This window comes from Tinamus guttatus, unplaced genomic scaffold, assembly GCF_059628265.1.
Source record: "Tinamus guttatus ecotype Peru unplaced genomic scaffold, ASM5962826v1 Tinamus_guttatus_pri_ptg000260l, whole genome shotgun sequence".
In the NCBI taxonomy this organism is placed as follows: Eukaryota; Metazoa; Chordata; class Aves; order Tinamiformes; family Tinamidae; genus Tinamus; species Tinamus guttatus.
The window spans coordinates 4,073,294-4,095,387 of record NW_028288794.1 but is presented as its reverse complement, the minus strand read 5'-3'; the positions used below and the strand labels follow the sequence as shown (position 1 = coordinate 4,095,387).

Below are 22,094 nucleotides of genomic sequence, written 5' to 3'. Positions count from 1 at the left end.
GCTAAAGTATAACAAGTCTTCTGCTAGTACAGAACTGTCCCATGCTATCTAATAGCTTTCTTTGAAGCAACAAGGCTCTTTAATTTCTTTTATGATGAACTTTTGTATTTTTAATTACAAAACATATTCAGGTAATTCAGCTAATTTCCAAATTTTCAGTCTATTGTAAGGTCAGAGTAAGTGACCTTACAGAGTAAGCAAGTCTGAGGGGTTTTACTTTTTAATCATTATCGAAAAGGCCTGCAACTTTGTTTCTTTGGCCAGATTACACCCACATGATACAGCTTTTAACTTCTAACTCTGAAGTTATACCTTTAGGGGTGATTTTGTGATTTTTCTCTAAATTACTAAAGTAGTTAGAATTGTGAGCAGTGTGGAACTCTTAACTGCACACAGCTTGCAAGTAGTACAAATGGGTATCCACTCTAGGGTTACATCACCTCACTAATGAGCAGGCTCCAAAAACCAGAAACAAGTCACTGGGACTTGGCAGGTCACTTTGAGGCCAGATGCATGCCCAAGCCTCCAATGAAGCTTTTGGAACTCTAATGAACTAATTCATCTTCTACCTTGAAAACATTTCCAGAATTCCCTTTTTTCCTCAGCTCTCCTGTGAAGCATGAAGTGATTTAAAATTGTCAAAAGACTTTTAAGTTAGCAGCTTTTTTAATCAGGAAAGTTGTCTACTATTCCAGCATTGTATGTATGATTTTTTTAGTTTGATATATATATATAATGACACTCTATTCTATGAAGAATCATGAATGAACCATTAGTAGCTTGCATGGCTTAATTAATTAAAATGTCCATCTTACCTTTCACAAAAAGATTTGCTTGAGTTCTGAAATCTTTTGCAGTCAGTGAGACCTCTCCCGCATCAGTTAGCTTGACATCTCTAAGAATAAGTGTGTGAACTCTCCCTTCAGCACGCGTGACAACCTTATAAAGCATATAATAAAGTTTCTCAGTACAAAAAATATTTAAGAAATATTTAATGAAATATTTAATGAAATTAGCATTTGTTATTTACTGTTATCTGTGGAGATATTTATTTTTGTATGAAATTGCTTTGAATGAACTGAAGATTTTAAGAATCATTTCTGCTTGGCCCTTTCGCTTACAAGGAACCAACATGTTTTAAAATATCTGTGCCATTGTTTTACAAAACCTGAATCTACTACAAGACTCACAGTGAAAGTAAATTGAGATTATGCTTATTTTGACCAGATAATAACAAATACCAAAATAAGTAAGTGTACAGCTTCATGAGAAAAGCTACCTCTAGATGTAGCTCCTGGCTACATTTAAAGGAAAAACTTCTACGGAAGGAATTTGACACTCTTCTCATATACCCCTTATCACATGCTATTTTGACTTTCTGTCATGAAACTTTGGTAGAACATTCTGCCTGAGAAAAGATTTCTGTGCTGATCTAAGGCTGAACCTACTTCCTGCTTTGCAAAAATGAGTTTTAATTGGGCTATCCTTGCACAAATGTCCCTGTTCTGTAGGAACTGCAATTCAACTATTAATGCAGTAAAGTCTAAGATAATTTCTGAAGAAATCTCTCTCTCTCTCTTTCTCTCTCTTTCTTTCTTTTTTTTAAATTTCTTTTCAGAGAAGTACATGATCAAGTAGTAGATACTGATTTAGAAAAATGGAGGAAAATACGCAAAGAAAGAAACAGAAAAGACCGCTGCTTATGAGAAGGCAGTCCCTCTAGCCTCAGGGAGGCTGGTAACTGAGTGGCTGTCCTTCCCAAATGGTCACTGGGTCCCTGAAAACTAACTCTAGTGATTACTCAGCTGAAACAAGCTGAGATGAAGCCAAATATATACTTGACTAAGATAAACAGCAAGGATATACAAAAAACTCACTAAAGGTTAAATGGGTACAGCTGAATGCCAGCAACAGAGGTAAAATTATGGTTTAATTTAAAAATATGTGAACTGAAATACTTGTACAATTAGATTGATTCTTGAAGGCAGTGGTAGAAGTGTTCAGAGTGGCTATTTTAAATGGGGAGAAAATCATACATCAACTAAATACATGGTTTAATTTGCATTTCTTTTTAACGAGATTCCAATTCAAGTCAAATGTGGGATTTGAATGTATAGGGGAAGCTAAATGAAAATCTAGAGTTTCTTCATGTAATTTAAATGACACTTCAGGCAAATAAGAATAATGTACTATTCCATCAAAGAAAATATTGAACTTATAAAATTTCTATTGCCAAGCATACCCACTCCAATAATTAATAGCTTTCTACAATTTATTCTCCAAATCCCAAGTGAGTTTTGTTTTGATTTACTGAATATCTCATCTTCTGAGTTTTAATTTTCTCTATTTGTCCTTAAATATAGTTTTGGGATTGCTACCTCTCTGATGACCATTTTTTCTCTTCTATTTCTATATTCTATTTTTTGTATGAAATTGTTTTAATTAAGGAAAATTTAACAAATCTTGGGAAATAATTACTGAAAACAGAAAATAGTATCTTTAAAATTACATTTAAAAGTAAATAGTTGGTACCAAGGCAGCAGTATGCCTTTAAAGTGTACTCTGCCTGAGGTTTCCAATTTACATTTTTGTTTGCATATTTTCCTTATGGCTAGTAACAATCTTAAAACCAATTACATCCACTTTTATTTTATGTTTCTTAACATGAAATCCCATACCATTAACTTTAAACATTAATCTGACTGCATTCCAGGCTGCTCAGACCTCAGAGCTAAGAGCCAGCACTTGAAGAAGGGTTAAAAATAGCAAGTGAGAAGTGCTTGATGAGCAGATTTGCTCAGAAAGTTATCTAGAGAGCCAGAACAAATGCCTGAAATGGAATTTCAGTCCTGTTAATCCCCTTATATGCAGAACTGGATTGCAGTTTAGCATTCAGGAAAAGAAAGCATTTCCTGATACCACCTGCCAAAATCCCCTCACTATAACTGCACGTAACTTGTGCAAGCATTATGCAGTATCCATGTGGATGAGTTTTCCAGATAATCAAGTATAAAAACAAGTATAAAATATTGTGATCAATATTTTGGAACCTTAATTTCTATTTGCATGATAAGTATTTGTAGTATTCCAGCTCTTCGGTCTTGTCCAGAAAAAAATGCCATATCCGATTTAATGAGAATTTACCACTCAGGAAAGAGCACTACCCTATCCCTATATTTTAATACTTCTACCAGCAGAGAATGAGAAATAAAGAAAAGGAAAAATAGTGAAAGAGAAGGAGAAGGAAACAAGAGGGAAAATAAAGGTAGTCTCTTTACCTTATCACTGGGCTCCAATTTCTTTCCTTGCAAGAACCACTCAACCGGGATTCCCTCGTAAGAGAGTTCGCAGTCAAAGGTTGCAGATTCACCAGCTGTCACTGTTACATCCTTGAGGGGTCTCAGCAAACCAATTACTCGAGCTTGGTAAGAAGACGACATCATTTTCAGATTAGTTACTTCTAGCCAAGACAGAGCTTCTACCTTTAGGCACTAATCTCCATGGTGGCTTCCCTCAAGAGAGACAGACATTGAATGCTGCTCCTTAAATTCCATAAATAGAAGGGGCCACTCTGGACTTTTAGGGGAGGGCCGGTCACTGAAAGTTCCCTACTTGCAGAGCATGTTTCTTTAAATTGAACAAGGTCAGCAGGAAAGTTGCTGTGCATCTGTCTCCCTGCCAAGCCCTGCATGCTTCTTGCTAGATAAGGCATGTGTTTTCCAAAATAGCGAGGGCTAGGATTGGAGAAGGAAACAAGTGGTCTCCAACCATGTGGTCTGTCCCTGTCCATCAAGCTCCTATCCCTATCCCTAAATATCACTGTGATCCCATCTTCTCAGGTCAACAGGATATTTTAATGCAGTAAAGTCTTTGCTTGCAATACTTTAATTTCACAACATAACAGCATGTTGGAGCATTAAATAGTCTTGAATTCCGTTTCTTTATTTCACTTCTTCTTAAATCCTCTTTATTTCCTATATCTGCTAGGATAAACTGTATGCAAGGTTAAATAATAGAGGAGATTCCTCAACTAAAAGAGATGATTTGAGTAATTAATCCTTGAGTTGCTGTTCCTGGAAAGAATTGCTTTGGGCTGAATACAGTATAGAGATTCGCCCACCCTCTCCAAAGGAATGATATGTAGGCAACTAGTAACTTTGTTTCATCTAATCAAGTAATTCTAGCTCCAAAGACGCTTACGTTTCACTCGAAGGTGAGCACCAGATTTGGCATTGGCTGCTTGGAAATCTACTCCACCAGCTTGGTCTAAGCGCACATTATACAGTGTAAGGAAGTGTTTTTTGCCTTCTTCTTTGATTTCACAATCCTGCAAAAAGGGAAATGAAACAACTTTTTCAATGTTGTCTTTATGCTCCTCCTCACAAAAGCCCCTACTTCTCCTCATTCCATGCATTTTATATCTCTTCCTTTTCCATTCACCATACTCCAGGCCTAATGCCCTCAACAGCATATCCTACAAACTTTTCTTTCATTGGCAGCCCCTTTTTCTCTTAATGTTCTATGGTCTACTTCCTCTCACAAACTTCACATTCCTGTTTGTGGCATGCAAGTACTGATTAACTAGCCAACATGCCCTTTAGGAGGCTACTCAGAAAGCCTTGCTGAGCTTATGCTGAGTGCTTTCCCAGGGAAGGGTCCTTCTTATCAGACACTGGTTTTCATGGACTTTGTTATCTTTGTTTACTATTTACATCTGTACTGTTACATCAAAGTATAAGGAAACTATTACATTGTTTCTTAAATTTCCAGATCCCACTGACATGGAAGTGTAAGAACTCAGTTAAGCCTTACACCATTTTAAACAAATTTTAGTTCACACAGAAATGAGGAAGAGCTAAACAATGTGATCCACCTCTATTTCAACCAAATATTACTCAAATTACAAGGTAAGAATCCCAAATTTTTGTATTTTTGTATTTTTAAAATTGTATTTTTAAATGCTGTTATATTTTAGAAGATTCCATTAACACATCCAGAAATACTTGCTTACAGGTGATTCAATCAGGGGTTCTCCTTTCAGCTTCCAATTGCCATGGACACCTTCCTCAGAGATTTCAACATCAAAGCGGGCAGTCTCTGTCTCAATTACTTCCACACTGTACAGTGGACGTACAATCTCAATATCCCGGTCTGGAAAAACAAAAGTGGTTGGTTTCCTCGATCTCTAAAAGACCCCAAAATATCTCTACAACAGAACTACTCAGTAAAATAACTGTACCTTCAATATTGAGTTTAGCAGAGGTTTGATCAGTACCACAATCACAGGTGTACTGACCAATATCTTTCTTCAAAGCTTTCTTGAGGATAAGGATTCTCTTTTTACCATCAGCCTTAATAACAACATTCTTTGAGGGAGTAATTGGTTTGCCATCCTTCATCCACTTCACTGGGGCATCTGCTTTGCTGATTTCACATTGTAAAATCACCTCATCTTTTTCTACAGCAGTGTAATCTTGAAGCTTCCCAGTGAAGTAAGGGTCTCCCTCTACAAGTACCAATTAAGATAAACAGGTGAAGTTTTAATCTTTTGAAAAGTACAATTAGTTCTCATTATATTTTTCTCGTCTATACACCTTGCAAGAGGCACTAACTGTAATCTTAATAAATATTACAGAGCTTTGTTGCAAAAAGGGAAAACAGTAAGTATCTGTAAGCATAGCTATAAAAATAGCAACAGAAGCAGCATTTTGGTGTATTAGTAATGGTATCGAGAATATTCGTCTGGTGATCTACAGCTACAGAGCTCTATGTAAGCATCTGATATTTAATTCTGCAACTTCTGTGAAATTTTAACAAGATTTTTATTACCCTTCTAAAGGATAAATAGAAGCCAATGCTTCCTGCTCCCCTCCCTCCCCTTCCCTAAAAGACCTGTTACTTTCTCATAAGTAAGATTCTTCTGATAATATATATAATCATGTGACTTCATTTGGGTGTACTTACCAAGAACAGTGAGTTTAGCTTCTGAGGATTTGCCCATAGCTTCCACTCTAATCTGAGAAGTATCATCAATAGTGAGATCTTTAATTGTGAGTGTATGGAATTTGCCATCATCTGTCATTGAAACCACCTTGCTTGTGTGCAATCGCTTGTCATTCTTGAACCAGATTACAGGGATATTTTCATGTGAGAGTTCCACAGTAAACACTGCAGTCTCACGTTCTTTTTTTGTTACATCCTTGAGAGGAGTAATGAATTTCAGGCGAATACCTATATCAGCAAGACATTAATTAATAATAAGGTTACTAATAAAAATTATTCAAAGACAACTATGGTGTAAATCTTCCACAGAAAAGCAAAGTAAAACAAACCTTCAATGATTAGCTTAGCACTTGTTCTCTTATCTTCAGCTTCAAACATATATTTAGCTTCATCCTCAAATGCAACAGATTTAATAATCAGAGCATGCTTTGTCCCATCTGAAATAATTTCAAATCTCTCATCAGGAGTGATCTCTTGTGTTCCTTTTAGCCAGCGGAAAGTCTTTGGTTCTCTGGACACCTCACATTCAAACTTGGCCTCATCTTTTTCAAAAACCTTCACATCACTTAGGGGAGTGATAAAGATGAGCGGTAATTCTGAAATCAAAGGAGAGTGAGCACTCAAGATCAATGATGGGTTTATGTAGGCCTTTTAGCTAATAGATTTGTTCTAATGCTCTGAGATACACACAGAAATATTGGCAAAGGGCAAATAGTACCTTTCACTTTCAGATTAGCTGCACTTTTTGCATTTGCAGCTTGAAAAGACACTTCTCCTGTCATATCCAGTTTGCAGTTATGAAGGACAAGAATATGTTTCTTCCCATCTTCAATGATTTCACACTCCTGGTGACAAAGAAAAAGAAATCCCCAAAATATGACTATTTTAAGAAGCGACACATTAACATTATAATCAGATATGCTCTTCTAGTACAAATTAGGCTTTAAAAATAATGAAGAAGTCTTACAGGTGAAGGTGTTAAGGTTTCTCCCTTTAGCTTCCATATGGGACGGACATCAGGCTCAGAAATTTCAACTTCAAAACGTGCTGTTTCACCAACAAACACTTCGACTCCATACAATGGGCGCTCCACCTTAATTAAGCGAGCTAAAACAAAAAAAAATCAGATTTACTGATAAGTATATATCAGATTTACAGACTCATTTTATATCCTAGAAACATAACAGTGTCACATATCAAAACTTTCTCTTCCTTTTCTCCCTTTTCAGTTCCTTTCATTAGCCAAGGCAGGACCACTTACGCTCAACAGTGATGTTAGCACTGGTCTTGTCAGTTCCACAGTCACAATGATAAACACCCTTATCAGTATCTGCAGCCTTCTTGACCTTTAAGATACGGCGCAAGCCATCTGTTTTTATGGAAATTCTGTTGGAAGCGACCAGTTCTTCACCGTCTTTGTACCATTTTACTGGCACATCTTTGCTAAGTTCACACTCCATAACAACATCGTCTTTCTCCAGAGCACTGTAGTCATGCAATTTCACAGTGAAATATGGATCAGCTTCTACAAAAGCATATTGGATATGAATCAGTAAATTAGTAATATAAATTTACTAAAATATCAATATTTGGTCACTTTATACTTTTAAAAATTGCTTATACAAATTACATGGCATATTTTATATGTTGTATTTATAATTACCTAAGACTTTGAGGTTTGCTTGAGTATTCAAGTCCTTGACTACCGCCTTTATCTCAGAGATATCATCAAGCGTCACTTCTCTCATTTCTAGTTTATGAACTTTGCCTTCTGAAGTGATAAGAACTGTTCTGCTTGTGTGGAGTCTCTTATCATTTTTATACCATTTCACTACCATATCTTCATGAGAAAGCTCAAACTGAAAGTGAGCTGTTTCTCCTTCTTTCACTGTTTGATCTTGGAGTGGTGAGATAAATTTCAGCCTCACACCTACAATGGAAAAAGAATTGATATGTAAGTACCATCAGAAAGAGACCAGTGTGGTTCTAAGAGATGCATTCTTTATTTATGAGGTACTTGCCTTCCACAAACAGTCTTGCTGTGCTCTTCTTGCCTTCAACTTCAGCAGTGTATTCTCCTTCATCATCAAACTGAGAATCATTGATTACAAGAATATGTTTCTTTCCATCTGCAATGATGTCAAATTTTTCTCCGATCTTGAGTATATCTGTGCCCTTAGACCATATAACATTGGCTTCTCTGGTAAGGACACATTCAAATCTTGCTTGGCGCTTCTCAGGAACAGTGACATCTTTCAGAGGCACAGCAAAGTCAAGCTCAATTTCTAGAAGCAAACCAGAATACACCATTTGTAAAATGTGCTGTGTGGACTCTGGCTAACAGTGTACTGTACTCTGCTTTGTAGTGTATCATACCTTTCACTGTCAGGATAGCTGTAGTGACTGCATTAAGTGCCTGGTAAAGGACTTCACCAGCTTGGTCTAACTTGACTTTATGTAAGGTTAGGAAGCGTTTTCCTCCTTCCGCCTTGATTTCACATGTCTGGAGAAATGACAGACTTTGGTAAGTAGAGCGCACATTGCCTACTACTAGACTATTTTATTAAAGGAATTCTACAGACATTATTTTATATACAGTGGACAGTCAGACAGAAATACTAGAATTACTTCTCAATTAAAAAACACGCCATTTTTTATTCAAAAATAATAAAAATACAGTATATTTCTTCACCTTTCCACAGCTTTTCTAACGCCTGTATCATTTTTAGCAATGTATATAGGATATTTTAATACGCTGTAAGTCTGTGAGATAATGAAACACTTCAAAAGTTAACTTTTAAGTCATACAACTCCTAGTAAGAGAATCACATTTTTTAATCACCATAATGTTTATTATGGTGATTCTTGTCTGAGTGACAACTATAGTCCTGCAAGAATCTTTCAGTACAGTTACCACAAAGACCCAAGTAAACCTCTTCACAATCTTCTAATTTTAAATAAATTGTGCTGTTAAATTCAAGGCTGCTTACAGGTGAGGGTCTCAGGACTTCTCCTTTTAGCTTCCATTCTCCAGGAATATCTTCCTCAGATATTTCTGCATCAAAGTTTGCTGTTTCCTTCTCGTAAACTGTAACATCTTCTAATGGTTTAAGCAGAGCAACTTCACGTTCTAGAAAGCACATATTATGGAATTAGGTCAAGTTTTTATATAACCCTGATATTAATTCAAGTTATAGTTCATTTGGTTGTTTTTTTGTTTGTTTGTTTGTCTGTTCAGAAGTTTTAGAACATCGGCATATGAGATGATTAAGTGTAATGCAAACAAAAGCTTCCTTACCACCAAGGGTCAGTTTAGCTGGGTATCTACGACCTTCAACTTCCACAGAATATTCTCCAATATCAGCTGGGCCAGCGTTCTTAATTTTCAGGAAAATTTTATTTCCCTCTTTCAAGATTTCTGTCTTGTCAGTTGGTTCAGCAGGAATTTCCTCATCTCCTTTAAACCATTTAATGTTTGGTGTATCCTTGACAATGTCACAGGTAAAAGTAGCTGTTCCCTTTGGTTTCACATGCTGATCTCTTATAGGTTTTACTAACCAGTCTCTTATCACTTCTGCATGATCAAAAATTACACAAAAATAAAGAATAACATATTTACCAAAAATAATGTTTCATGAACAGAAAAAAAATAGACAAAACCTATTAAAATCTTATCTGCCAGTTTATATTGTAAAACAGTAGGAAAAAGCTTTCCTAATTTTATAAAACACACAAATACTCCATAGAGAAAGGAGAATATGATTTTGATTGCTTACCTACTACCTTAACACAAGATGAACATGACAGCTCAGAGTTTTCCACAGTCACAGTGTAGGTACCAGCATCAGCATCATCTGAATCAGTGATGGTGAGGGAATGTGACAAACCAATAATGCCCAGAGCAAATTTTCCAGGCTTGTCTTTGATAATCTTCCCATCCTTCCTCCAGACCACGCTTCTTTCTTTGTTAAGCTCACAGGTCAAGTACAGTGGTTGACCTTTAACCACAGTAACTTCTTCTTCAAGAGTTTTCACAAAACGCACTGGGAGTTCTGTGGAGAGCACACCGTATTTTGATTTATCTCATTTATATACAGGAAGTGTGATGCAAAAACGTTTTACATATTAAATCAAAATACCTAATTATTGATGGAAATGAATGGATGCACCTAGCAATCACTGTAAAATCACGAAATACCAGTAACTGCTAGCTTTAGAAATAGCTAGATTTGTAAAGCTGAAACAGGAATTACCTTCAACAATGAGCTTGGCTGTAGAAGTCTTCTCTTTGTTACCCAGTCGTAATACACATGTATATTCACCAGCATCTGACAGCTGAACATCAATAATATGCAGCTTCCTGTCTTTGCCATCAGCGATAAATCTGTGCTTTGGGCTCTCTCGGATGTTACTTCCATCTTTCATCCAGCTGGTAATTGCAGTAGATGGTGAAATAAGGACTTCAAAGATTGCAGAAGATCCAACAGATTCTGCTTCTTTCAGTACTATGTCCTTCATCTCCTTGACAAACTTTAGCGGCACAGCCTTAAGTTGGTAAGTGAATGGAGGCTCTTCAGGAGGCTTTTCACCTCCACTGCCTGGTCTGAGTTTCCTTCTTTCTGCATCTGCTGGTGAAGGTGTCTTCTTGGCTGTAATTCATATTCAGAAATTAACATACAAATCCTGATATATTGCTTTTGCTTGTAGGCATTATGCATAACTGAACTGGAAGGGCCACCTTCTTCATCGATGCATTTCATAGGACTAACAATGTCTGTGCTTTTAATGAAACTTCAGTGGAGCTGGCTGAGACAGCAAGGTTAAATTTTGTACTATAACTAAGAATGCAAGCTCAAATGAAAAGACTGGCTCTGTATGACTTACTATGTTCTCCATGGATTTACTCTTGACTGCAAATCCAAAACCTCTATGGGGACCAAAATATGAGAGAACAATCATTCATTCATGTCTTCAATTTGAAAGGACGGGTGTTTTGAGCAAAACTGTGTTTAAATTTGTTTGTTTAATGGATATGGATTTCCTGGGGCAGGGTGGGGAGCGCTAAGTTGGGTAGCCCTCCTACTCTGCCCCTTCCTTGATCTCACCAACAATTTGTTTCCTGGAAGGGTATGTAGGGTATTTTGAAAATAGTCTCATTAAAAGAGTGCCCTTAACAAATATTGCTTAAGATCATCCAGAACGTTATAAACTTCCTTCACGGACAGAGTCTAATTTAGATGAATGCAGATAATAATTTTTGCTTAAAGCATTATGTATAATTAGAGTTAAGGAATGCAAATCCATAGTAAGCATAGATATTTAATTATAACTCTTCTTACCTTTGATTGGGCTGATACCCTTTGGAGTTTCTTCTTTTGGCTTGGCCTCTGAAGTAGAACAATGATAATATTAGGAGTTAAATAAACAGTTAACAATTAAATAAAAAATAAATTAATTAAAATTAAGACAGAAATTTCTTTTACAAATAAGTTCTTCTCTTCCTTTGGATATATACACACAGAGTGCAGGAAAATATAAACATATATATGTTTATACAACTTATATTGTTTATATTTTAATGGTATGCGGAGTATCTGGAAGACACATAATCTATATTGCAGCCTGAAATCCAGTTTAGGATATTCCACTCCCTCAGTTTCTTGTCCTGCCCATTATTTTGTAAAATTTTGCAATTTCCCGTCATTTACCTCTCAGATGGGCTCTTAGCCTTATGCTTTTAGATGGTAGTATCATTACACTGAAGGAGATTTCTTCTATTTCTTACCTATAAAAATCCCTACTTTACAGGCTGTGGGTTTTTTTGTTTGTTTTTGGTTTGCTCAGATTTATTGGTTATAATTTTACATTTGTTTATTTGCAGGTTTTTTTCTTTAGTCTTGTTAGTTAAGTGATGCCAAAGAACACTAAGAAAGAACCTCATGCTTCTCTGCCACCTGCTCAAATGCAAACATTTGGAAAAAAAAAATTCACACAGTATTGATTCAACTACCCTGGATAATCACAAAAATATCTGGTCTACCCACTTGTCAACCAGAATAGCTTAAGTACATATAAATTATATGTTATTCTAGAAAAAGCAGTAATGAAGTCAACAAAATATAAGTTGTATAAATTAAATATATGTTTCAGGATAGTGAAATATTCTCACAAATGAGAGATGTTCTGTTCGTTAGTTGCACAGGTTGTAATGGATCATCTCACACTTTTGAATATATTTTCTATGTGATCTGCTTCTCATCATCAGTTTGTGAAAAGTGATATAAAAGATACTTTAAATGGGAGAATGATACGAACGAAATGCAGGACATTTTATTGCAGTGGATGGAAAAACAAATACTAGAAGGAATGTGAGTTATTCTGAGAAGAAAATGGCACATAACAGGATTTAGACAGTCTTACAAAAATGTAAGACTAAGACGATGAACGTAAATTATAGGGGTACACACACATACAGGTAAGACAAACATGTGACAAGAGTGGCTGAATGCCATTTCAGACAGCTGATAGAATAAATGGAAATGTTGTGGCGTTAAAGAAGAAAGACACATAAAAATGACAAATGGTATTTTCTCTGCAAATGGTATTTTCTGAAGGAAATGGTATGAGCGCTTTGTGGAAGAATTTGGCAGTGGTCTTCCTCACCTCGCTTTGCATGAGACTTTGCAGGAACATCCACAACTTCTTGTGACTCTCCAGGTTCATCCAAATCCAAGTTCTCACCTGAAAGGCTACTGGCCTGCTCAATCACACGAGCAGGTTCTGATTTCTGGTATTCTTTCTTTCCTATATTTAGGTCTTCTACTTTCTTGGGAGTGATGGTCTTACCTATGCTTGAGGTACAAGGAACTTCTCCATATGCAGTACTTTCTTTGCTTGATGGTGTTTTGTCTGAAAGCTTTTCTTTCTCTTTTCTGTTAACAGATATGATTTTTCCAACACCATATTTAATTATTGATTTTTCATCTGATGTACCTTCCATCCCTGGAAGTTCTCCTCCAGAAACCTTCGCTTCTTCCACAGACAAAGGAGATTTATTTTCTTCAGTTTCAACTTTGCTCACGTTTTTGAGAGCTGGAGGTTCCTCTCTTTCATCCTGAGTGGCTTGGAGAGCCAATTGAACTTTCTGATGTTGCTTTTTATCATGAATCCTTGATGGCTGAATAAGAACTTTCTTTACTGGCTCAAATTTGTCAGCAATTTCCTCTCTGGCTCCCTTTTCATATTTTCCTAAGGAAAGTTCACTTTCTGTTCCTTCTCTTGTAATCACAGTATCAAATTCTTTCTCCACAGGTATCTTTTCATGGGGGGTTGATTGTCTAAATTTTTCATTTTTTAAGTGGGTGCTGAAAGTAGTTTTGTCTTTCTTTTCTGATGTCATGCTTTTTCCTGTTTTTTTATCATTAAACTCAACTAACGATGGTCCTGAATGCTCTTCATAATGAGCTTCAGTGGGTTCCCCTTCCACTGCAGAATATTTTTCTCCAGCTTGCATTTCCTCTAGTCGTGGCTTAATCGATTGCTTAATGATTTGGCGAGTTTTTCCTCGGGAAAGCTCTGTACCATCAGCGGTGTGATCCAAGTTGACATCTTTTTTCATGATTGGTTCAGTCTCCTCAGGTAATTCAAAGGAATCTAGTTTTTCTAAAGGAAGGCCCAGGTGCTCATTTTTCTCATTGTTTTGGGTAGCTTCCATTTTCTTTACTTTATTACTAAGAATCTTATCTATAGGAATACCAGCTACTGTGGTATGAGATTTCTCTGTCTCATGGGCTTTCTCTTCTGTGTCATATTTCTTCACAGATTCTCCAAGAACTTCTTCAGATCTCTCTGAAGTAAAACATCCTCCTTCCTCTTCATTTTTAAGCAGAGATGTTTCAGCAACTCCTGTGTCTGTGATATCCTTTACAAATGAAGTTTTACCCTTAAGGGGAAATTCTTCAGGTTGCAATCTGATTTTTGATTTTCTGTCTTTTCTTAGAACACTTTTTTGGTCATGAGGCTCTGGGAAGATATATTTATGTACAGAATTTGATTCAACTACCACTTCTTTTTCATGCACAGGAATGTTTTCTTTGTGAGGAACTCTAGACTTGCCCAGCAATCTCTCAGGAACATCTTCCTTATGAATGACTAACTCAGTTTTGCCCAAATTTTCTTCTCTGGAATCTCTTTCCTTATGTTCAGATGCTATATAAATCGATTCCAATTCCTCATCAGGTGTTAATGGTTTATCCTTAACATAAGTGATGTGATCTATTGCAGCTTCTTCTTTCTCGTATGTAAGGGTAGGACTCTTTCTTGAATCTACATGTGTCATTTCCAGCTCCTCTCCTTCAGGAGCCATCACAAAATATTTAAGATCCTCTTTCTCCCGCTCATCTCCCTCTGGCTTCTGTGTTCCATAAACTCTTTTTGGTGAGATTTTTATTTCAAGTGGCTCTCCTGTCTGAATGTCCAAAATTGTCTCCTTAGGACTTGCAATTTCTTTAACATGCAAGCGTTTCTCAACTGAAATCTTCTTTAACACAATTGTCTCAATCTCCTCTTCTTCCACTGGGGGCATTTTACCTTTAAGCTTTAGTATAGTTGGTGCATCAGGCTTTTCTGCAGCTATAAAGGTTTCAGATGTAATTTAGAGAGTTAAAATCCATAAGAATAACCACAAAGAACAATATATTTTAAGACAATATTCCCTTCTATACCTGAAATAAAATGAACATTGAACACTTCCTCCTTCATACAACACAAAATTTGCAATGCAATCATTCACACACAAAAAAAGAAAGATAAGAATGACGCACACAAACAGCACAAAGGACCTAAGTAAATTGCTGTTAGGCTACAGAGTAGTGTACCAGTGGTTTGCCAATTGAAATGCAGAAAGTGATGGCTCCATTACGCCCATGACTACCTGGACTAGCGGTGTCACTGCAGGTCTGGCTACATTACAAAATGCCAGCAGGCATTCATTAGTGGGCTTCTTGGATGCTAAAGGCCTGAACTGTACTTTAAGATAAGGCCCTCTGAACAGCAGATGAGCAGCCTGTACATGAACTCTACTGTTCAATCTGAAACTCTGAATGCTTTAGCACAAAGAGACTCTTCAGGGTTCATTTTTCACAACAGGTCTGACCAGGATGATAAGTATAGCAAATAAAAGTAGCAGTATTCTGTTTCTTCAGTATTACTGACCCTTTTCATCAGCACTTCAAAAAAATTATAAAGCAGAAAAAAATGAACAATACAGATTTTTTTTTTTTTTAGAAATGTGTGTAACCTTGCATTTGTTATACAGAAAACACAACATGAAGTTCACAAGACATGCATCAGGATATAAAGAACATAAAGAGTACCAAGGACTCAACAAAACACAGATATTTTGTAACAGGACAGTAAATGAAGGCACTCATTTGACCACCAAGAAACAAGAAAACAGATTAATCTGGTATATCACAGAAACATGAGTTTCAGATTAGGGGGCAGTATCTAGCACAATGGCATCTTCAGAGAGAACCTTAAATCTTCTTGGAATTAATGAGCTATATGAACTTACAGCCCTTAATTCTCCTTTTATCCTGAATGTAATTAAGTATTTCTGAGAGGAAAGTCCTGCAAATAGAATTAAGATAATACCTGCTTTCTTTCCAACCACGGGGGTTGTCACTGGAGTGGTAACAGCGGGTGCTGGTTCTGCTGCAGGTTTTGGAGATTTTAGAGCTGTAGAAAGAATAACAGTACTCATGTATTTGCTTTTATAAATTCTTTTAAGTATGATTTTCACTAAAACGTTCTGTAATGCACGTGAAACTTTCACTCCTCACAATACTGAAATTAAGATATTTGTATAATGTACTTTCAAATAGAAGTCTCTGAATGGGAAATACAAGATGCATGACAAAGAAAGCACTGCTATTCATGACTAAAGAAGTCTTACCTACTGCAGGTTTAGGTTCAGGTGCAGGAACTGGTATAGTTGCTGGCTTTGATTCTGGCATTTCAAACATAGCAATAACAAACAAGTTAATTTCCATGCTTTACAATCTCATTGAACTATAAGTTAGCAGCAACAATATGCAGAGAGTTAATGGAAGACAGACTTTGTTGTTTTACACTTTATTTAGCCAAAAAGCAAGAGATTAATTTGAGGCAGACCCTCTTAAATCAAGACACATAGAAAAAAAAAAGAAGTATTTTTCAAGCATTGAAGAAATAAAGATGAAAAAGAAACCCAGAAGAATGCAAAGTCATTAATCATGACAGAATAGTTATGGGTAGGCTGGATGACAGTAATGCATTATTTTAGTATAACATGACATTCTAAAACATTGTTTAGTTGAAGCAATAAGGAAAAGAGCCGCCACACATCTGTACCTTTTGGTGGTTCAGGCACATATTTCTCTTCTTTTTTTATGACAGGTATCTCGGTTTTCTTCTTAGGAATTTCTGGGACTTTAAAAGATTATTTTCACTTTTTAAGATATATTTAAATGCCTTGAATCCCCAAATATCACAGTCCCAAAATGTTTTAAAAAGTTTTCCTTTTCTATATGATGTTTTCAAAGTTTAGGAATACGCATTTTTAAGAGTGAGACTTGAATAAATTAGAAACATTAAATGGACAAAATGACATATATTTGCAAGATTTTAACTAAACAAATATTTAGATTAATTAATTGTGTCAGTGCAGTTAGATTTTTATCAGTATTATAAAATATTTCTAAAATTCTCTATACAGAGCGAAGATTGAGAAACAGAATCATAAAATGCAGAATCCATACCCAAATGCGTGTGTCAAATTTGATCTTACATTCAGCATAGTTTTATTTCATATAAATAGACTAACGAAAGCTAACTCTGGCCTCCATTCCTGAATTTCAGAGAATACCGCTTGTAAGTGTTCTTTTTTTTTTTTTTTTTTTTTTTTTTAGCTCTCTCTTATCAGACAAATATGAATGTAATCTAGTACCTTCAGGTTTCTTAATTTTTTCTGTGGGTGTAGGTACTGGTTTAACTTCTGGTTTAGGTTCTTTCTCGGGCTTAGGTGCTTCCTCTTCTGGTGTCTTTTTAAGAACTTTAAAAGAAAAGGAATTTCAGTTTCTAAAGCACTAATAAACAAAAAGACGGTGAACAAGACAGAATATTAGACATATAATCACAATAAAGAAGAAATGGGACTATAAAACATATTTTTTAGTAGGAATGAAAGATTTTGTATAACTATTGAAGATATTATTGTGAAAGCATTTTTAATTTCAAAGTTATCTAAAGCATAAAGATGCTTTAGTTAGGAGAAGTTCCTCTAAGTAGAAAGGTATTTTTTAATCTACACTGCAAGAAAATTTCTTGTTGCAGTACCTTCAAGGAAAAGATATGATAGGTACATATTTCTAAGGAATAGCAGAAGTAATTACAATAATAAAGCGATTTTTTATAAAAGCTGTTCAAGTTGCATCTAACTCTTCATCGAGTAGAATATTGTTTAATAAGGAGACTTTATGAGAAGTTAATTTTAATCCTATCTTCAAATTAGCAATATGATATTAAAAATGCAGCAGGTTAAATAACATTGCTTCAGCTCACTTTAGGTATCGTACTTCGTATATGCATTATATTTAAATACTGAATTAACATAGATAATTATGCATTAATATTCCTGTTACCAGTCATTTTCAGGGATAAAATGAACAATTCTGTATTACACTCCTAATGACTTGAGTGAGGAAACAGGACAGAATCTCCTAACATAATAATGTTTGGAGAGTTCAAGTTTATATCATGCCTGGTTTTATTCCACCTATTTTTGTCCTGTTATATAGCTATCTTAGATATTTAATGAGACTGTCATCTAAAGAACTGAGTATCTATGTTTGATATTGTCAGATATTTGAAGTTCAGCTGCAATGTCTATGGACATGAATAATCCTCCAATGGGAATTAATGCTTTCTCTTTTCAAAGCACTGAAATGAAATGATTTAGAAAGCTCCAGGCTTTGCAGGAAAAAATGATCAATGTTCAGAAAGAATGATTGATGTTCATTAGTACTTCTGGATCCCTAAGATCTGAAAACTACTACTAAGAATCCACAAATGAGAATATAGTTGCTACATATGTGATTTTTGACAATGTTTATACTGTCACTTGAAAATATTTAAGAGTCCAGAAAATTGCCAACAACTTGGCAATCAACTTTCCAAAGAATAACAAAATGAAAGAAAAGTGTTACAGGGAACTAGACTCAGCATAATGCTCTGATTTCACCATAGATCCTTCAGATTCGAAGAATTTTCAGAATGTCCCTACCTCATCATGAGGCTATAAACTCCTTCCCCAAGAAATGGACATCAGGTAGTACTCCATTCATGCAATTTTCTACACCACACACACAGAACAATACTAGTTGAAGAAACACACTGAACGACTGTAATACCCAGGCTGCTACAATACAGCAAAGTTACTATACCTCTTTTCAAAACAACTTCTTCTTTTGGAGGAGGGGTGACTTCAGGAATTACTCTGCGAGGTTTCTTTACAAGCCCAGGCACTTAAAAGAATATTATTTCATATTTTAATATGAGTTCATAGCAGTAATAAGAAGTAACCGACAATTAGCCACTCCAGACACTCACAGCTAGTTCAGCTGAACATTCAAACACATATAAACTACTGAGACATTTGTACCCAGCTGACTTAAAGGTCTATGCATAAGAGAAAATTCTCATACAAAGAGAAGTATGACAAAACTATAAAAGTTCAGTATTTAAAAGTAGTTGTCATATTTCTTTTTCATTATAGGCTTATGTTACCTTAGGTATTTATTTGAACTCCCAACCTATAATACTCAGCAGAATCAAGACAGTTTAATTTCTGAACTCTGAACTGTATTAAGAAGAGATGCTCACTGTATGAAGCTTAGCTTGCTTAAGCTTCACTGTATATAAAAAATATAGGGGACTACATATAAGGTGGTGGCCTACAGTGTAAATTAGAAAGGTTTGGTTAATTCATTATTCATCTCCAGCTATGGAAAGTTTTTTTCTCAGAAAATTAAGTTACATTTTAGGCAAATAGCAAATTAAATATATTTGAACAATGTTTGGATTACTTTTTTTAAAAAGCATTTAACCAGTGTATTTATTTATTATTTCTGTCTAAACAAATATTAGAGTCAACTGTTCACCATTTCATATTTGGAAGCAAATTAAAGAAGCAGAGAAATACAATTCTGGGCTCATGAGAAACTTGAATGAGGTAAGATGCTTCTATTGGGTACCTTTAGCAGGTGGAGGTTCCAGTTTTGGAGGCTCCACGGGTTTTGGAGTCACCACTTTCTTTCTTGATTCAGGAGCTTAAATAAAATAATTTGAATTTTACTACACACATCCTTAGATTTAAAGAAGAAAATTGCTCCAAAAAAAAAAAAAAACAAACAACTGATTAATATTGTTGACACAATGCAAGGACAACAGATATAAAGTTAAGATTCTTGATAAGTAACTGTTTAGAAGAAGTGAGATGATATGGAAGAAGCATAGCTGATCTGAAACTCATGTTCATGTAGTAGCACCAGCAAATTTTTCACAAAAAATGGAGGATTCTTTCCATTTGTAAGAATAGATTAAAGAAAGATATAAGAATGTGTTACAGATGTAAGAATGTGTTAACTTTGTTAAGATATTTTAAAAATAGATTGATATTTTTCCATCAGTATTGAAAAGAACCCATAAAACCTGATATTGCTAAAAATTAATAAAGGATTGACCATTAGTAAGGCTCACCATCAGAGTGATAGTAAATTAGAAAAAAAAAAGTGAATATTTTAAAGCACACTTTTCAGGACGCATCATATATTTTAAAAGGATTATGTGTAAGGATTATATGTTTGAATTCCCACTGTTAATTGTGGCTTCAATGCTTATACCTTTAAGTAGTTCTTTTGCCATTTTAATATCTTCTGTTGGTGGCGTAGGTGCTGGTGGTTTTCGCTTTTCAGGAATCTTCTTTGCTGGTTCTGGCTCTTTAAATAATATTAGGTGGATTTAGTACAAATTTACTACTACAGAAGACAGATGAAGAGTACAGACATAAAGATGGCTTTTATTCTATTTCTAAAGAAGTGAATGAAAAAAATCCATTGATTTAAATGGGGGTATGAAAGCTCCTTAAACCATTGCTTTGTTGCTAGCACATCCACACTGATACAAAAAAAACAGAACACATTTACAACACATGACAGAAGAGGAAATACACTGAGACCTACAACATACAGGTACATGTGTGGAGAATGACAGAACAAGAAAAATATACACAGTAATGAAAAGAATGTGCCTGACAGCTTCTAGAGACTCTGTATACCTTCAACAGGTAAAGCTTCCTCTGCTTCAGCAACTGGAATTTCTTCTACTTCTTCAAGGTCAATCTCCTTTACGATTTCATATTCTTTAAAGAATATTGACAAGCAGTATAAGTTTCCCATGTTGAGATCATTGCACATGAACATATCTGTATATCACTAAAAAGTAAGCTACTCTAATATTCAAAAATATGGCTTAAGCTAAGTAATCACTCAGTATCTGTTCACACATAATGAACAGATTATGTGAGTTTTTACAGATTATGTGAGTTTTTGAGAACCTCTCTATTTATATGCATGAATGATTCAAGGTTGTGTGAAGGACTGTGATTTTTGCGTGTAGAATAAAAGTTAAGTAACATTGAATTCATGGATGAGTCATTGTAATTGGAAAGCATAAAAACTAGAATGCTGTCAGTTCACTTAAGTTCATGACATCAATCCTAGTAATAGGTTTGAAAAGACTCATATTTAGTGGGAATTAATTGTTGTCTTAAGAGAGTAATAAAGAATGCTCTTTCTTAAGAATAACCTGTGTAGAAGCATTCCTCAGTGGAAAATATATAATTTTGGAAGCGATATTTTGCTTTTATAAATGAAAATATTAAAGAAATGCATATTGGTATTGACTAAAAATAGGAAGTAAATAATATACAAATGTTTCAATGAAAAAAGAAAGGACAGCATCCAATATTATGTTTGCAAGAATAGGAAAGGATCTTCTTGACATGATAGCATATACCTTCAACTGGTTCTGGTTCAGGTATTGCAGGTGCAGCAACAGGTATTTTCTCCACTGGGACAGCTTTCTTGGGCACCTCAGGCACTTTAAAAATATCAAGTCCTTTTATTTGCATGTATATAAACATATGTATGAAACAAAAAAGACAAAGACAAACAAAAACAGAATATCAGTGAGTAACATAATTATCAATAATAATGAAAAAATGCTTGTGCTCCAGACAGTCTTTACCGAAGGTAAGCTAAATAAAACTGCCACATTTTATAAACTCAACTATTAAAAAGCCAAGGGAGAAGAATAAGAAAAAAAATCAAGAGTTGAGAACAAATCTTTCGTCTCAAGAGGTTCCTCTTGGTGATATGTACCTTTGGCTGGAGGAAGCTCTGCTTCTTTGAAATCTGGCTTTTTAGGTGTTACAAGAGGCACTTTCTCTTCTGGAACAGTCTTCTCAGGTATTTCAGGTGCTTTAAAGATATTAGTTATTTGTTACCTTTCTGAATATTAGGATACATATATGCATGATGTTGAAAAGTGCAATGACTCAAGAGAGGAAGATATTCTAAAGATTAGGACTAAAATTTTAGTAATAGAATACCCACTCAGACAATGGAGCTCTGGTTATACAAGAAAAACTAGAGAAAAAGTCATCAGGTAATACAGAGGAGATCCTTGTCACTGATGTCAAGTACCTTTAATTGGAGGAACTTCACGTTTTTTAAGGACAGGCACTGGTTCTGGTTTCTTGGGAACAGCCACAGGTTTTTTGGGAACAGCCACAGGCTTCTTGGGCACAGCCACAGGTTTCTTGGGCACAGCCACTGGCTTTTGGGGGATAGCCACCGGAATCTCTTCTTCTGCTTCTTCCTGCTCAGTCACCTCTGGCGCTTTAAAGATATTAGTTCCTTTTACTGGACAGGGCTAAAGATATGCATACAGTATAATGGTGGACAGCAGACCATAAAGCAAGCCCTTGAAAT

At 35.4% G+C, this 22,094-nt stretch overlaps 1 protein-coding gene across 1 annotated transcript in view; it reads right to left on the bottom strand.

Moving 5' to 3' along the window:
* The window catches only part of LOC104572228 (titin), a 232,197-nt gene that overhangs the window by 87,042 nt on the left and 123,061 nt on the right, over window positions 1-22,094 (bottom strand). The window contains exons 164-192 of the mRNA XM_088526952.1: window positions 21,807-22,001; window positions 21,483-21,581; window positions 21,118-21,201; window positions 20,378-20,461; window positions 19,944-20,039; window positions 19,296-19,370; window positions 18,486-18,566; window positions 16,910-17,095; window positions 16,396-16,473; window positions 15,959-16,018; window positions 15,658-15,741; window positions 11,334-11,390; window positions 10,257-10,652; window positions 9,780-10,055; window positions 9,302-9,577; window positions 8,994-9,133; window positions 8,380-8,506; window positions 8,025-8,288; window positions 7,667-7,933; window positions 7,265-7,528; window positions 6,971-7,110; window positions 6,722-6,848; window positions 6,333-6,599; window positions 5,965-6,231; window positions 5,240-5,506; window positions 5,012-5,151; window positions 4,201-4,327; window positions 3,279-3,421; window positions 816-939 (exon numbers count right to left, since the gene is read on the bottom strand). Coding sequence (XP_088383078.1) covers window positions 816-939; window positions 3,279-3,421; window positions 4,201-4,327; window positions 5,012-5,151; window positions 5,240-5,506; window positions 5,965-6,231; window positions 6,333-6,599; window positions 6,722-6,848; window positions 6,971-7,110; window positions 7,265-7,528; window positions 7,667-7,933; window positions 8,025-8,288; window positions 8,380-8,506; window positions 8,994-9,133; window positions 9,302-9,577; window positions 9,780-10,055; window positions 10,257-10,652; window positions 11,334-11,390; window positions 15,658-15,741; window positions 15,959-16,018; window positions 16,396-16,473; window positions 16,910-17,095; window positions 18,486-18,566; window positions 19,296-19,370; window positions 19,944-20,039; window positions 20,378-20,461; window positions 21,118-21,201; window positions 21,483-21,581; window positions 21,807-22,001 — 4,791 coding nt within the window. The remainder of the gene's footprint in view (window positions 1-815; window positions 940-3,278; window positions 3,422-4,200; window positions 4,328-5,011; window positions 5,152-5,239; window positions 5,507-5,964; window positions 6,232-6,332; window positions 6,600-6,721; window positions 6,849-6,970; window positions 7,111-7,264; window positions 7,529-7,666; window positions 7,934-8,024; window positions 8,289-8,379; window positions 8,507-8,993; window positions 9,134-9,301; window positions 9,578-9,779; window positions 10,056-10,256; window positions 10,653-11,333; window positions 11,391-15,657; window positions 15,742-15,958; window positions 16,019-16,395; window positions 16,474-16,909; window positions 17,096-18,485; window positions 18,567-19,295; window positions 19,371-19,943; window positions 20,040-20,377; window positions 20,462-21,117; window positions 21,202-21,482; window positions 21,582-21,806; window positions 22,002-22,094) is intronic.